This window comes from Oryctolagus cuniculus, chromosome 4 (genome assembly GCF_964237555.1).
Source record: "Oryctolagus cuniculus chromosome 4, mOryCun1.1, whole genome shotgun sequence".
Lineage (NCBI taxonomy): Eukaryota > Metazoa > Chordata > Mammalia > Lagomorpha > Leporidae > Oryctolagus > Oryctolagus cuniculus.
Genome location: NC_091435.1, coordinates 39,040,336 through 39,057,761, shown reverse-complemented (window position 1 = coordinate 39,057,761; position 17,426 = coordinate 39,040,336). Strand labels below are relative to the sequence as shown.

The 17,426-nt window shown below is 40.5% G+C and overlaps 1 protein-coding gene and 1 long non-coding RNA gene across 2 annotated transcripts in view; both read left to right on the top strand.

The window, feature by feature from the left end:
* Positions 1 to 3,889, top strand: part of GBE1 (1,4-alpha-glucan branching enzyme 1) — a 300,636-nt gene extending 296,747 nt beyond the window's left edge. Inside the window, exon 16 of the mRNA XM_017347168.3 lies at positions 1,973 to 3,889. Coding sequence (XP_017202657.2) covers positions 1,973 to 2,029 — 57 coding nt within the window. The 3' untranslated portion in view covers positions 2,030 to 3,889. The remainder of the gene's footprint in view (positions 1 to 1,972) is intronic.
* A 3,470-nt stretch (positions 3,890 to 7,359) lies between these two features.
* Positions 7,360 to 13,277, top strand: LOC138849260 (uncharacterized). The gene is made up of 2 exons (XR_011387794.1): positions 7,360 to 7,415; positions 13,069 to 13,277. It is a non-coding gene; the product is annotated as an uncharacterized lncRNA (long non-coding RNA).
* The last annotated feature ends 4,149 nt before the right edge of the window (positions 13,278 to 17,426 follow it).

Here is a 17,426-nt window from a genome sequence, read left to right as displayed (position 1 = left end):
AGCTTTTTTTTTAATTTTTATCCATAATCCAAGCTTTCACTAAGAGATAAAGTAACGGAAAATAGTTAAATATTAACAGAGTCATAAGTGCAGTGAGTTTTATAATGTTGACAATAATCTATAATATTATTTTTAGAGTTTGGTTTATTAATAGTTAAATATGTTGTATATAAAATAGCAAAGAAAAAAGCATAAAACAGTACAATAGAGAATATCATTTGAAATACCCACATATAGATTCAGTAGTGTTCTTTTGTTCAATTTTTGTTGTTTATTCAATCACCATTGGCCCCTGCCTTGTCTAATGGCACCTACAAAGAGTTAGAAGCAAAAGGACATATGTAAAATGTGTACATTTGTATGAGCTTGTAAAGCTCATAGTATAGTGAGATGGATACATGATAAACTTGAAAAAAATGACAAATTTTGGTGTGTTTAGAAATAAACAAGGCTGGCGCTGTGGCTCACTAGGCTAATCCTCCACCTTGTGGCGCTGGCACACTGGGTTCTAGTCCCAGTCGGGGCACCGGATTCTGTCCCGGTTGCCCCTCTTCCAGGCCAGCTCTCTGCTATGGCCCGGGAGTGCAGTGGAGGATGGCCCAAGTACTTGGGCCCTGCACCCCATGGGAGAACAGGAGAAGTACCTGGCTCCCATCGGATCAGTGCGGTGCGCCAGCTGCAGCGCGCCGGCCGTGGCGGCCATTGGAGGGTGAACCAACGGCAAAGGAAGACCTTTCTCTCTGTCTCTCTCTCTCACTGTCCACTCTGCCTGTCAAAAATTTCAAAAAAAAAAATAAACAAAGGGGTGCTAGGATTAAAAAGGGAGTAGAGAACCTGTTATTTTGGGGGTCATTGAGAAAGTTTCTCCATGCAGCTGGGACTTTTCTACACCAAGGAGATTAAGGAACCAGTAAGGTCCATCATGGGCAAAGACCCGTTAAGAAGGAATTGACAGGCTCTCTGGCTGGAGCCTTGTGGATGGAGAGCCGAGGTAGCAGATGGAGCCACAGAGGAACTGAGTCAGCTCTAGGATGGGCATAAGAAGAATGTATTTGAATGTATTTATTCTGATGCATGGCAAACATTTTGATTGGTTTAAGTTGGAGCAGAGCCTGAAATACACTTAGGATCCTTTATATTACATTTCAGGTTTGTTTTTTTTTTCTTTTTTTACTTTTTGCCAGTGAGAGAGAGAGACAAAGAGTTATAGACAGAGAGAGAGACAGAGAGAAAGGTCTTCCTTCCGTTGGTTCGCTCCCCTAATGGCCGCTACAGCTAGTGCACTGCGCTGATCCAAAGCCAGGAGCCAGGTGCTTCCTCCTGGTCTCCCATGCAGGTGCAGGGGACCACGCACTTGGGCCATCTTCCTCTGCCCTCCTGGGCCACAGCAGAGAGCTAGACTGGAAAAGGAGCAGACGGGACTAGTACCTGCTGCCCCAACAGGGACTAGAACCTGGGGTGCTGGCGCCACAGGTGGAGGATTAGCCAAGTGAGCAACGGCGCCGGCCCAGGTTTTTTGTTTTGTTTTGTTTTGTTTCCATTTAAAATGACAGGAAGAGAGAATATACAGGGTTATAAACTAAAAGTGTCTCAAAGCAAGGCATTGCTTTGTATACTGGTTTTATTTATCTAAGTAGAGTGTAACATTGTGAACAACAAGATGGCCTTCCCTCACCTCCCTGGAGTGCCTAAGCATGGCAGTAAGAGTACCATTTATGTCACCAATGTCCGACAGACACTGATTTTTGTAAATCATATGGAGCCCTCTAGTGGTTCTCGACTTAAAATTATCTTAACATTGCTGCCAAAACTCTTAGAACCAAGGGAACTGAGCTTCTCAGAGCAGAGAGGATTATAAAGATCACTGTCATTTTAGGCAACCGTGAATCTGCAGCATGCCTGTGTCCTTTTGACGTAATGACAGAACATTCGTATTTCTTTCAGCTGCACTGACATTATTGTATTGACTTAGGTGTACATTCCAAACCGAGTGGCCCTCGTTCTTCAGAATGTGGATCTGCCAAACTGAAGAGACCTGCTTTCAGCTCCACCGGTTGCAGATGTGTTTGATTTGCTGCTCTTTGTGGTAATAGAGGTTATAATGTGTATGATTTTCAAAATACAGTTGTCTAGCTACAGTGTTATAGTCGGAAATTGAGATTAGTTTATACAAATGTATCAAACTTTTCTTTAAATGTAGGGAGAGTGTGTGTGTGTAAAATATTAGGAACCCTATATCACATTTCAAGTTGTCCCAATAGGAAGGCTTTTCAAATGAAGTGTAATGTAAAGTGTCTTAAAATATTTTACTTTCCTGGCTAATTATTGATTCCTTTAAGTTCTAGATGACTCTCTTTGTCATAGATGATCATTTGTGTTGATGTATACAGTATATTTTTAGGAAGGATATTTTTATGACCTTATTTGTTTAATATCTCAGATTCTGAATTATGAAGTACTAAGATTGTTTTTGTTTTTTGAGATTATGTTTATCATGTTTAGAAATACTGTGATAAATATGTAGTGAAACTATAAAATTAAGAATTGCATCAAAGACAGTATAAAAACCTTTATATAAGAACTTACCTGTGCCTCATTTTGCTTAAGTTTTACTTTATTATCTCTTGTTCACTGAGTACATTGGTAGATGCTGATATTTCAGACTTTCTGGAGGCCTGAAATGGTCACTGTAACAGTTTTAAAAAGGCCTTTAATTTTCAATCTATAAAAAATAAATTTGCAGAATTTTCTAGTGTTTACTTTGCTATATTATTACAGGATTGATTTAGAATGAATATTATCATTGATTTCAGTCTGATTAAATTCCCTACAAATATTCACATATTGCATGATGAACTAAGACGAATGGAGATGACTAGTTTTTCTGTCTTTTTGTGACATTTTTAATTTTAAATTATGCAAATCGATTCAGATATCTAAGCATCTCTCCAGCTATAAACCTGGGCACTTTTCAAACCTGTGTTAACTATCTCAACTCAGTGGGATGCTCCTTCACAAAATCACCCCTCCTTTCTTTAAGTAGTAGGCCATGGGTCTAAATCATTGATATGCAATTCATTCTTAACTTAGAAATTATGGTGCACTTACAAAACTTAAAGTGTTTTTCGCTTTTGTTAAAGACCTACATTAATGCTGACTGTTTATGTTTTGTTTTCACACTGATTATCCATGATTAACAAGAAGTACTGGGAAGTCTTTCACTAAAAATTCACTCAGTAATGGAAGAGATAAGAACAGAGACTTATTTTTATTGCTAAGCCTATGTATTAACCATCGTCCTTAAAGTTTTTTGCGTAAAGCCTTGAATATTTAGGTATGAGAACTGTTATTTAACTTCCAAATAGAATAGTAGTTTAATTTCCTGAAAGAATCAGTAAAACCAACTGATATTTCTACATTCTAGGAAATGTTACTGAAATCCATCTGTGTGGCTTTAACCATTGCAGGATGAATCTTAGAACTGCCATGATCTGTGTGCTGTACCTCTTAATAACACACAATGTGTAATCATGATGTTTTTATGTTCTAGTTTATAGTCTCTTACCTTTCTGTTGGTACCTTTCTCTGTCAGGTACTTTATTTTTAATGATATAAAATTGATTAATACCTATTTTCTTTTTATTATATTCTCTCTTGGAAGGTTTAAAAGACCAGAATAACTGTGTGCTATATTTTCATTGTATTGACTGATTTTGCTGGTACATTGTTTAGAGTTCACTGTCTAAAGTTAGAATTTTACAATGTTAAGATCAGTTAATTTCTTTTGTCATGTGCCTCGACAAACACCAAAAAACAATACATGTTTGTTGCTAGGTAGGAATCATACAAGTACACACAAACAAATAAAAGATTGAATTAAAAATAGAAATCAGGTGTGTTTTCTTTCTATCACAGCATAATGGAACATTCTAATGGAACAGTCCAACCTTAATGGAACATTCTAGTATATTAGCATATATTACTGTGGGCCTCCGTGATTTTTTTTCAGCAATGTTCTTATCATTAGCCAAGTTTGTAGAAGGTTCTTTATTCTTGTTGGCTAAATAATCACCACAGCAGTGAAAAATTTTACTCTCTGTGCCTTGTAATACGTTTTTTTCTGATATGTTCATTACCAACATCAGAAATGAGAGTGACCCATTTTGCTGATTTTTAGAGTACATCTTTTTGCTGCTTTAATGTTTCATGTTCTAGAAGATAAAAATGACTACAGATTTCTCTGCATCCTTTTCTAATACGAGCAAGTTTGTAATAGCGACTGCTTTCCTATACAAAGGCTTTGCTCCCTGCTCTAGTTTGGATGTAGTTTCTCACCCAGGCATCTTCATGGTGGAGGTTTGGCCCCTGGGTTTGCTGCTGTTGAAGCAGTGGGTCTTTTGAGAGATGGGGGCTAGTAGCAGATCCTGGGGTCATTGGGAGCACGAATTTGGAAGGAATTAAAGTAGTTCTCAAAGGAACCCTGAGTTAGTTCTTGGAGCATTATGGTTAGGAAAGAACAAGCCAAGCCACCCCTACCCTCTTTGACCTCTCATCTTGCCACGTGATATGTCTGTCTGTCTGTCTGTCTCTCTCTCTCTCTCTCCCTCTCTCCCCCCCACCCCTCTCTCCCTCCCTCTCTCCCTCTCTCTCTCCTTCTCTCTCCCTCCCTCTCCCCCCCCCCTTTCTCTCTCTCTCACGCTCCCTCTGATGATAGCATCCATCACGAGGTCCTCACCAGAGTCATACTAATGTTAGCATTCTGCACTTCAAGTTGTACTTAAATAAACCTCTCTTGTTTATGAACTTACATAGCCTCAGGTATTTACTTATAATGATAAAAAGCAGACTCCTAAATCAGCCCTACTGCCTGTGATGCATAACGTTTAAGTGTAGTATTACCTTATTCAGAAAATACTGTTGTTTGTTATAACCAAAACCAAATTCTAGACATTTTTCCTAGAGCATCCCCCACTTTAAACCACTTGCACTCTGAGGGTCACTCCCTTTTTTATTTTCTTTTCTATAAATTTGATGTTTTTCACTTTGTCTTGTTCCTAGCAGATGTATTCGTCTCACATAAAATGAAGGATTTAGTCACTCTGTTCCTCGAGTTCAAAAAGTAACCAGTGACAATAAATTGACTTTTCCTGTGGCAACTGTAAAAGAATGCATGCATTTTTTTCCCCTCTGACTCAAGCACTCCCCTTAGCCATATCCATTCAGCATTTATCAACCATCAGGGTTACAGCCCTGACTGTGCAGGATCGTGCAGGAGGTTGTCTGAATAAGGAGCCTATTCTTCAAATAATACAGAAGAGAGCGCAGAAAGGTCTTGGGGGAAGCAATGGAGAGCAATGTGTTTTCCGCTGGTTTTCATTCAGGGCAAATATCTGTTCACTGTCTCCGGTCCTGCAACCACTGAAGCTAGTGATGAAAGCACGGTAAAAAAGCTTTCCTATTGTTCTTTCCGTTTAGAATAAACCGGAGCAGACATACCTGTTAGAAAGCAAAATGATGAAGCAGCTTCCTGGCTGGCCTTGTGCCTCAGACTATTTCTCTTTACTTATTTTGAGTCACAGCCTGAACTTGGGTTCTTTGGAGTGGTGGCTTTCACTTATCTCACTGTTCCTTATAAGAGGACAAGCACTGAGCTATGAACTTTGCTAGGTAGAATATTCTGATGAAAGAACTTAGAAATCTAAGGCATAGCAATGTCATGTCCTTTATGCAGTAGAGTTCATTTATCATTCACGATGTGTTAGAAATGAAATGTAGATAAATTTTCTCACTAAAGCCAGCCTTTAGGGGGAAAAAAATCAAATGAACTCCCTTCTAATTTTTCTGCTCTATTATCTTATTAATGGTGATTTGTAGAGAATTGCAGAGAAATATTCATACTTTAGGGCAGAATTTCTTAATTGGTGGGGTGAGGAATTAAGATACAACAGCTATAAGTGTTTGTGCAATTTAAAATATTACATCTGATTTTATACTCTTGGCAGAAATTGTGCAGAGGAAGCAACATTTATGTTCATGAAAATGTATATTTTGATAGATATGCATATACTAAAGGGCATGTCATTCAGAAGTTTCTAATTTGCTTTGTCATTTCTCTTGGCCAGAGAGAGAGGCTCTTGGCCTCGGATGTGCTGTGTAGGCTGTTTTCCTAGATGTCTATGCTGTATTTTCAAATAGTGTGATAGGGTGGTCAAAAGACCTAGGTTCAAAGTACAGCTCTTTACTCCCAGGGCCTCATTTTACAAAGCTCTTATCGACTCTCAGTTCTTCTCCAGGGTTAAGGGGCTAGGGTGAGGGTGGAAGGTGGAGCTCAATGGGAGGACGGTCATTGGCTTTATAAATGCCATGGTTTGATCAGTAGCTACATGGATGGTGGCTCAGTTATCAAGGAAGCACCACCACTTGCCTGTCCCCCAGAGCTTCTGCACTAACTGACCTGTGCTCCCTGGCAGGGGGATGTAGGCTGCTTTACCAAGAAAGGGTTTTGCATTGCCTCAGCCACTGTAGGTGACAACAAACACCAATCCTCCATTGCTGATTTTATTTTATTTTGTTAAAGATCTATTTATTTACAAGCCATCGTTGTGGTGTAGCAGATAAATCTGCTGCCTTAGATGCCAGCATCCCATATGGGTTGTGTACCAGCTGCTCCACTTCCAATCCAGCTCTCTGCTAACATGCCTGGAAAAGCAGTAGAAGATGGCCCAAGTTCTTGAACCCATATGGGAGACCCGGAAGAAGCTCCTGGTTCCTGACTCCTGGCTCCTGGCTCCGGGCTCCTGACTCCTGGCTGCTGGCTTCTGCCTGGCCCAGCCCTGGCCTTTGAGTCCATTGGGGAAGTGAACCAGCAGATAGAAGATACCTCTCTCTCTTACTCTGCATTTCAAATAAATAAAATAAATCTTTAAAAAAGATTAGCTCTCTGTTAAGACACCTAGGAAAGCAGCACAGGATGGCCTGAGTGGTTGGGTTCCTATCACCCACATGGGAGACCCACGGGAGGCTCACTTTTTAAAAATATTTATTTTATTTATCTGAAAGGCAGAGTGACAGAGAATGAATGAGATCTTCCATCTGTTGGTTCATGCCCCATTTGGCCACAACCGCTGGGGACAGGCAAGGCCAAAGCCAGTGTCCCCATGATGTCTCCCATGTGGGTGCAGGGGCCCAGGACTTGTGCCATCTTCTGCTGTTTTCCCAGGCACATTAGCAGGCAGTTGGATGGAAGTGAAGCAGCTGCTACTAGAACCATAGCTCATTTAGGATGCCAGCATCAAAGGCAGAGGAAGCCCCCAACAACCCTGGCTCCTCCACTGCTGTTTCTATCTGCCTATGTTTGCTTTCCCTCCAGGTGCACAAGTAGCTCCCAGTGGGAATTTGTTTCCATCCCAGGCAAGGTGAGTGAGTACCCGTCAGTGTTTCCACTACTTTCAGACTTTGCATATATATATAACCCAGCCTTGTGAATGAAAGTTAACCACCCCTTTGTAGCAACCAACGGAGCATTGTGAACTCTCTAAGAAGTGAAATAGCTGCAGATGCTCTTCACTGAGACATAGAACCAGATGTTGTGAGTCTCTGTTCCTTGTCCTCTCCCCTCTCCTCACAGGCTACCAGCAAGAGGAATTTATGGGAGAGGAAATTGAAAGAGCCTGTACATAGAGACAGTTTGCTTTATCAGTTTTGGATTTGAAAGTCTGAACTCTCATAGGAAACACATATCTTTATTGTATACAGGCTTGCTCAACTAAATATTAATTAATTAATTTATTTTTTTTAAACTTTTATTTAATGCATATAAATTTCCAAAGTACGACTTATGGATTACAGTGGCTTTCCCCCCGTACCGTCCCTCCCACCCACAACCCTCCCCTTTCCCACTCCCTCTCCCCTTCCATTCACATCAAGATTCATTTTCGATTATCTTAATATACAGAAGATCAGCTTAGTATACATTAAGTATGGATTTCAACAGTTTGCTCCCACACAGAAACATAAAGTGAAAAATAATAGATGATTTTTTAAAATGATGATGAAATCAGAGCAGACCTATTGTCATGTTTAATCCCAGTGAGAGTCAAGTTGGGAATTGATAATTTCTTTTTTTTTTTTTTTTTTTTTTTACAGAGGATCAGTTTAGTATGCATTAAGTAAGGATTTCAACAGTTTGCACCCCCATAGAAACACAAAGTGAAATATATTGTTTGAGTACTCGTTATAGCATTAAATCTCAATGTACAGCACATTAAGGATAGAGATCCTACATGAGGAGTAAGTGCACAGTGACTCCTGTTGTTGACTTTACCAATTGACACTCCTGTCTATGGCATCAGTAATCTCCCTATGCTCCAGTCATGAGTTTCCAAGGCTATGGAAGCCCTCTGAGTTCTCTGATTCTTATCTTGTTTAGACAAGCTCATAGTCAAAGTGGAGGTTCTCTCCTCCCTTCAGAGAAAGGTACCTCCTTCTTTGATGGCCTGTTCTTTCCACTGGGATCTCACTCGCAGAGATCTTTTGCCAGAGTGTCTTGGCTTTCCATGCCTGAAATACTCTCATGAGCTTTTCAGCCAGCTCCAAATGCCTTTAGGGCTGATTCTGAGGCCAGAGTGCTATTTAGGACATCTGCCATTCTATGAGTCTGCTGAGATTCTCACTTCCCATGTTGGATCACTCTCCCCTTTATTTACTCCATCAGTTAGCGTTAGCAGGTACTAGACTTGTCTATGTGCTCCCTTTGACTCCCAGTCCCTTCACCATGACCAACTGTGAACTGAAACTGATCACCTGGAACAGTGAGATGGCATTGGTACATGCCACCTCGATGGGATTGAATTGGAATCCCCTGGTATGCTTCCAACTCCACCACTTGGGGCAAGTCAGCCTGAGCATGTCCCAAATTATACATCTCTTCCCTCTCCCATTCCCATCACCATGTTCAACAGGGATCACATTTCAGTTAATTTTCAACACTTAAGAATAACTGTGCATCAATTACAGATCTAAACCAGTCATATTAAGTAGAACAGATAAAAAAAACTACTAAGAGGGATAATGTATTTAGTTGTTCATTAACAGGGCTATGCTGATCAATATTTAGCTTGATCAGCTAAATATTAATTTATTAAAAATGGGTGAGACATATCCATCCTTGGTCTGGAACTTCGATATTCTGGTACTTACAGTAAGACAAAGCTGAAAATCAATAATTAAAAAAAAAAGAAACCAAGACAGCAGATTATTTTGTCATAGAAGCATATAAATTAAATGAGGTAAGTGTTTGAAATTTGTGCATCCTTGACTAAGGTAATACAGAAAATAAAAAGCTGTGAATGTATGGATTCATCCAACATGTATGTATCTAAAGCACATGTATGGATGTATGGATACATGAATCATGTTGACCCAAATATTATTTTGTAACTCAGCTAAATACACACAAAATGCATCGGTTCCAATGTTTATCTTGAACTGATGAATCAGTTGATCTGTGTCTACATGGCAAGCATTAAATCTGCAATGAAATGAAGTATGAACTCCTTATGTTTCAAACCCTTCAGAGAATTTCTCATCTCAATCTATTTTTCCTGTATAAAGGGAGGAGAAGGACATGAAATAGCTTTATTACCTCTTTATGTCCATTATTGATTCTTCTTAACTGAGTCTGTGGTGTCACTTTCCACTCACTACAGTAACATAAATGATGAAAAGCAACAAGTGTAATTCCATTATACAAATACCCCTAGTCACATTGTCAGTTATGTGATATGGTATAGAGCACCACCCATACACACAGTCACCCTCTTTCCCCTCTATTTTTCTTTCTTATGGTGCATAGTCATGATTCAGTGGATCTTTTCATAAAATATAATCTTCTACTGAACAGATACGTATTTTGAAATATATACTGTATTGGCTACCATGTACTTTTAATTATATTTTATTTTTCATTTACCTGAGAGACAGACAAATGGAGAACTTTCACCCCATAGTGTATTTCCCAAATGTCCAGAAAGCCCAAGGCTGAACCAGTGCCAGAGCCAAGATCACAATCCAGGTCTCCGAAGTCAGTGCCAGGTACCCAGTTATTTAAGCCATTACCACTACCTTCTGGCTTTTGTGCTCTGGGGAAGCTAGAATCAGAAGCCAGAGCCAAAAATCAAACCCAGATACTCTGATGTGGGAAGCCAGTGTCCCCTGGCTACTATGAAGGAATGCTTTCCTGTTGTTATGTTGCATGCTGGCCACTTTATACACATTTTCTGTCTTAAACTCTAACAAATTGTTACTATCCCCCTTTTAATCTAGGCCTGTGCTCATCCTAGCTGTACTGTGCTGTCCTCCGTGCAATTTCCACAATGGATCTTTTCAGATCTCAAGATCAGAGGTCAAAAATTGGCCCTCTCCTTTGTACTGGTGTATTTAATTGGATCTCAATGTCTGGTACTGAAGGGGTCATCTGAAGCCGAACTAGGAGATGGGTACAAAATCCCGCACTACGCTATGGGATGGTGAAGGATGAGTTTGGAGAATGGCCCATAGTCACCCCCTTGGAACTTGACTGAGCTTGCACCATGGGCCACACTGTCTGTCTTTCCTTGACATGTTCTGCTTTTGCTCTCCCTCTCTCTCCCTTCCTTGCTGGGTATCTTGCCTTGTTGTGACCATACTCCTTTGTATGACTCCTCAGCACATCACCATCATTTCTTCTCTTATCTACCAGGAAGAAAGTTTAAATTCTTGTTTATATTTCTACTTTGTCCTCATAATTTGAAAAAAGTTTTTTCTCAGCAAGGTAATCCAATCTTGTCATCATTTCTTTATTTAAAATCCTCTACACATGTAGAAAGAGAGAAAATTATTATTTATAAACCAGTCTTAGAATGACAACTGTTTCATGATCTCATTTCTATGGGAAATCTTAAGTATTTATTCATTTTCATTTTTATTGGAATGGTAGAGACTAAGAAGGACAGGGATGGGCATTTGGCTTGGTGGTGAAAACACCACTTGGGGTATCTCCATCCTGTATCAGAGTGCCTGGGTTCAAGTATTGGATCCACTCCAATTCCAGCTTCCTGCTAATATGTACCATGGGAGTTAGCAGGCGATGGCTCAAGTGTGTTGAAAACCATATTGAGTTCTGCGCTCTAGGCTTCAGCCTGGCCCTACCCTGGCTGCTGTAGGCATTTGGGTAGTGAAGCAGCACATGGAAGATCTCTCCTGCTCACTTGCCATTGTTCTCACTCTCTCTGCCTCTCAAATAAATAAATAAATAAAAATTAGATCAAACTCAGAGAGGCAGAGAGTAGAATAGTGGTTTTCAGGTATGTGGAGATGTAGGTCAGAGGGTACAAAATTTCAAGATAAATGAGTTCTACAAATACTCCAAAAGTTTTGTGGAAAATGGAATTAACAGATAAGTTTATTGGGGTTGGTGTTGTGGCATAGTGGGTTAATACACTGCCTGCGATGCTGGCATCCCATATGGGCACTGGTTGGAGTCCCAGCTGCTCAACTTCTGATCCAGCTCCCTGCTAATGCACCTGGGAAAGCAGCAGAGGATGGACCAAGTGGTTGGGCTCCTGCCACCCATGTGGAAGACTTGGAGGAGGCTCCTGGCTCCTGGCTTGGCCTGGCCCAGCCCCAGCCATTGTGGCAATTTTGGGAGTGAACCAGTGGATGGAAGACATCTTGCTTGCTTGCTCTCTCTCACCTTTTCTCCCTCTCTTCTTCTCTCTCTCTGTAATTCTGCCTTAAAATGTTTTAAAGATAACTTTATTTTGCCTCAAAATTCTGGGGACCAGTGCTGTGGTGCAATAGGTTAATCCTTCACCTGCAGTGCTGGCATCCCATATGGTTGCCAGTTCTAGTCCCAGCTGCTCCTCTTCCGATCCAGCTCTCTGCTGTGCCCTGGGAAAGCAGTAGAAGATGGTCCAAGCACTTGGGCTTCTGTATCCACAGGGGGACCTGAAAGAAGCTCCTGGCTCCTGGCTTTGGCTCTCAGCTCAGCTCCGGCCATTGCGATCATTTGGAGAGTGAACCAGCAGATAGTTTCCCTCTGCCTCTCCCTCTCACTTTCTCTAACTTTACCTCTCAGATAAATAAATAAATCTTTAAAAAGATTTTGAAATCCATGCATTTTTTCATAATACAAATTTCCCATGAACTTTTTAAACACCATGCATTGTACAGCATGGCAACTACAGTTAATACGAACAAATTCTATACTTTAAAATTGCTCAGAGAGTAGATCTTCAGTGTTCTCACCATGATGAAAGAATAGATATGTGAGGTGATGGATATGATTATTTGCTTGGTTTAATTGTTTCACAATAAATGCATTACAACTATACCAAAATATCACATTGTGCACCATAAATGTATAAATGTCTATACCATTTTTACTTATTTGCCTATAATATCCTAACAAATCTGGGGAAATAAAAAGAAAAATACATTTCTTTCCCCAATTGTTTATTATTAAGCACTCATGTGTAAGCATCACATTTTTTTCTATCTTTCTTGAGTTTTTTACCTTTTTATTTCACTTTAAATATGTTCATCTTGCAAGGTAGGCAGGGAACCTCTCAATGAAAGACATAAACAGCCCCTACTCTTGGACCTATGTCTAGTGAAGCTAGAATTCACATGACAAAATGGAAAATTCATGGAAATACATATTTTTTAAAAAACTATGCAGCAGTTTCAATTTTTAGACCAAAACATTTTTCCTTTTAATTATATTTTCTATGAACTTTTTAAAGTATGTGTGTGTGTGTGTTATATTAGCAGTAGTAGTAATAGTAGTAGTAGTAGTAGTAGTAGTAGTAAGGAATAGATGCTGGCAAACCCAAAAATATGTAGGAAAGATCAGCAGATTGGAAACTCGGGTAAGAATTGATGTGCATTCCTTTTTAAAATACTGCTTTTGGGTGCCAGCACTGTGGCATAGCAGGCTAAAGCCCTGGCCTGAAGCACCAGCATCCCATATGGACACTGGTTCTAGTCCCAGCTGTTCCTCTTCTGATCCAACTCTCTGCTGTGGCCCAGGAAAGCAGTGGAAGATGGCCCAAATCCTTGGGCCCCTGAACCCACGTGGGAGACTGGGAAGAGGCACCTGGCTCCTGGCTTTGGATCGGCGGAGCTCCAGCCATCGCAGCCATCTGGGGAGTGAACCAGTGGATAGAAGACCTCTCTCTTTGTCTCCACCTCTCTCTATCTTTCAAATAAATAAAATAAATCTTAAATAAAAAATAAAATATTGCTTTTACTTGTTTATTTGAAAGCTCTGAAAGGCATAGCAAGGGCTGGGCAGGGGGCAGATATCTTCCATCTGTTGGTTCATTACTCAAATGGCTACAATAGCCAGAGCAGGGTCAGACTGAAGCCAGTAGTCAGGAGCTCCATTTTGGTCTCCCATATGGGAGGCGGAGGCCCAACTAAGTGAACCATCATCTTCTGCCTTCCCAGGCATATTAGCAGGAGGGAGAAGCAGAACAGCCAGGACTTGAACTGGCACTGCCATATGGGAAGCTGGATTCGCAAGGAGCAGCAAACCTGTTGCACCACAGTGCTGTCCCAGATACTGTATTCTTGAGTCATAACATCTCCAGAGAAAACTCAGCTTTTGGTCTTAAGTTATTTAATTTGAATTAGTTGAGGCCCCACCCTCATTATCAAGGGCAACCTCTTAAAGTTAACTCAAAGTAGCTGTTAACGAATGCAGTTACCAAATACCTGCACAATGATTCCAATTTTGGAAAGTGGTTAAATAACTGGGTACTATAGCAAAGTTGACTGAAATATTCAAACAGGACTTGATCAGACAAGGAAAATCTATGAAACTGTCCTAGACAGCCCCGAGGAGGAGGCTTAAAGAGGTATGATGAATATAGGTAAGGTGGGATCCCAGATGGGATTATAAAATAGAAAATGGACATCAAGGAGAAAGAGTGGACACTGAATAAGATGGAGAGCTTAGTTAATAGCTCTTTAAAAAATATGAAAAAGAAAAGCAGATACCTGAAAAGATAGTTACTTGTTACAAGGGAACTACAGTGGTAAAACAAATTGCACCCCATGTCCCAGGGAGAGAAACCAGGACTGGCCCTGGACTTGGGAGCCGCAGGACCTATCAGCAGTTTCCTGGTGTAGCAGAAATAACAATGAACAATTAACCTTTTGCCATCTTCTTACCTGACCTACAGATTTTAAAGCAAAAATCTGCAACTGATTTACGCAAGAAGGCAGCTAGCAAGTGGGAGCTGAGGTTACCCACTGCATCCAACCAACTCCAACCCCACTTTGTACGGTAGAAAACAAGTTTCTGTGAAACTGTGGCCAGAACTAGCGCTGGCTAAATATAACCAACATAGCTGCTGCTGCTGACTGAACCCCCACAATGACCTAAAGCTAATTTTAATGCCATTAAAATTACCATGGCCAATACCTCTTACTCCCTTCATGCAACTGATACCATCACACTTCCAATACCCCTTCCCCCGCAAAAAAAGCAAAGAAGTGAACTGTACTCAAACTCTGCCTCTAAGTCATACCTCTTATGAATATTTAGTTAAACATTACCTACATAACACCTCCTGTGCCTTCAGATCATAAAGGGATAATCATGAAACTCTGGATGAACCCACTCTAGAGCATGGCTACACTCAGTGTGTACTTCCACTTAACCACCAATAAATGCTGTTCAAGGATGCTCTCATCCTTGAACTCTTTCTTGTGTTGGAGACAAGAACGTGGACCCAGCCATCCCATGAAAAAATCTGTCTTCATGAAAGTAAATGTGAAAACTTGGATCTCTTGTTAGTCTACTTGGATTACTTTCTGTAAGATATTATGTTGCTTATTTAGTACTAGCCTCCTCCGGGTGAAAAAATAAAATATTCTGGAATAAAAGTTGGGATTTTTGGTAAAGCTGTTTTCACACTTCTCAGGAAACCTATAGGCAAAGTAATCGATTCTCATATTGGACATTTTCAATCATTTCCTGGAACAACATTTCTTGTCAAGAAACTAGATGTTTGTAGATGTTCTCCAAAAATTGGGAGGCGTGACGACAATACTCAGCAGAGCCACACTGAAACTGCAGGTAAAGCCTAAGATGTTAGTGACTGCACAAAAGTATCGTTTTCATTCACATCACATTTGCACACAGAACGGCAGTCCTCTTCCAACTTGTAGCTGTGCTGTCTGGAATATATGACCTCCAAAGTCACAGTGGCAGAAAAGAAAACTGAAAAAACTTAGGAGAAAAGTGCATGCTTGTAAGTGGCCTCTGTACTTCCCGCTGTCCTTTCTATGCCATCCTTTTATCCAGAACACAACCACGTTGTCCTGACCTAAATGCAAGGGAACCTGGATCTTTCTGCATACAGGAAGGGCAAACAGTGCAGTGGAATCAGCAGAGCACGAGCCACAGTTCTCAACCTGGTTTGGGAAATCTAACTACACTGTTACAAGCTCAGGATGCAAATGCAATTTTTTTTTTTTTTTTTTTGGCAAGTACAGTCAGAGAGAGAGAAAGGTCTTCCTTCCGTTGGTTCACTCCCCAAATGGCCGCTACTGCCAGCGCTGCACCTATCCAAAGCCAGGAGCCAGGTGCTTCCTCCTGGTCTCCCATGCGGGTGCAGGGCCCAAGCACCTCCACTGCCCTCCCGGGCCACAGCAGAGAGCTGGACTGGAAGAGGAGCTACCAGGACTAGAACCCGGCGCCCATGTGGGATGCTGACACAGCAGGTTGAGGATTAACCAAGAGAGCCACGCCCCTACAAATGCAATATTAAAGACCCTGAAAACTCCTATGTTAAGGAAAGTGAGCTAACATTGTTTAACTCACATGGTTTTACTCAGTCCCCATCCACAAATAGCTTCAGTTGACATCTTTAAAAAAATAAGATAAAAACACTCTATTTGCTTAAATACAGTTCAGAGAAATTAACATGAAGATACATTTCTCTCTTTACCCCTAAGCTTCCATGACTACTAAGTCCGCTTCCAAGCTTATCTGTGTGTGTATGTTCAATCTACTTCTTTTTAAGGTCATCTGATTCAAGAGTCCATATTTCTATTTAACCATTAATGGACAATCTTATTGCCCAAAACTCAGAATTCCCCTGTTAGCTGTTCAACTGGATGTTTGAGTACTGACTTTAAAGTTCTCTGGAATGAATTTCACTAGATAGTGAGAAATCTTAGAATCAGATTAATGGCCAACTTCTAGAAAGACATAGGATATTATAGTATGCATTTCATTTACATGTTTGCTGCATTGATCTGGTGTTCATTTTTAAGCATAATTTTCCCTTGTTTTATTAATGTTACCAATACACTTAAAGTTAATTTTTATGGACTGGGCTGGTAGCATATTAGGCTGAGCCTCTGCCTGTGGCACAGGCATCCCAAATAGGCATGAATTAGTGTCCCTGCTGCTCCACTTCTGATCCAGCACTCTACTTATGGCCTGGGAAAGCGATAGAAGATGGCCCAAGTGCTTGGGCTCCTGTACCCAAGTGGGAGAACCAGATAAAACTCCTGGCTCCTGGCTTCAAATCTGCTTAGTTCCTGACATTGCTGCCATTTGTGGAGTGAAACAGCAGATCGAAGACCTTTCTCTCCATCTCTTCCTCTCTAAATCTGTAACTCTACCTGTCAAATAAATAAATAAATATTTTTAAAAAAATTATAAGAAAAAGTAAAGTCCGTTTTTATGTCACTTATTATAATGTCTATGTATTTGTAAATCATCTATGATTTGTAACCATTTTGGATTAAGGCATCAAGTTGATTATGTATACATAGATTAGATGATTGGCAGGTGAATGCTTTTTTTAAGCTTTATTTCTTTATTTGAAAGAGTGACAGGGTAACACACACACACACACACACACACACAGATCTTCCATCTGGAGTTCACTCCCCAGATGGCCACAACAGCCAAGACTGGGCCAGAATGAAGCCAGGAGCATGGAACTCCATTCAGATCTCCCATGTTGGTGTCAAGGGTCCAAGAACTTGGCCCATCATCTGCTATCTTCCCAGGTGCATTAGCAGGAAGCTGGATCAGAAAGAAGCAAAGCAGTCAGGACTTGAACTAGTCCTCTAATATGGAATGCCAGTGTCACAAGCAGCCTCATATACTGCACCACAACCCAGATGAATTCATTTTTAAAAAATGGCTTTGTTAGTTGTGATGGTGAGTCTGCCACAGGATGTTTCTATACTTTGTGACTGGTTGCTGAGGAACCACTTAAAGCTAATGAGCAATGCAGGCAGTTCCCTTGCTATTTCATTAATCTAAAACCTGGATTTTCTAGATTCATGAAATTTTTTGCCCAACATTGTAAAAGTAGGATGTTACACCCTACTACAATATGTAAAATATTGTAAGATAC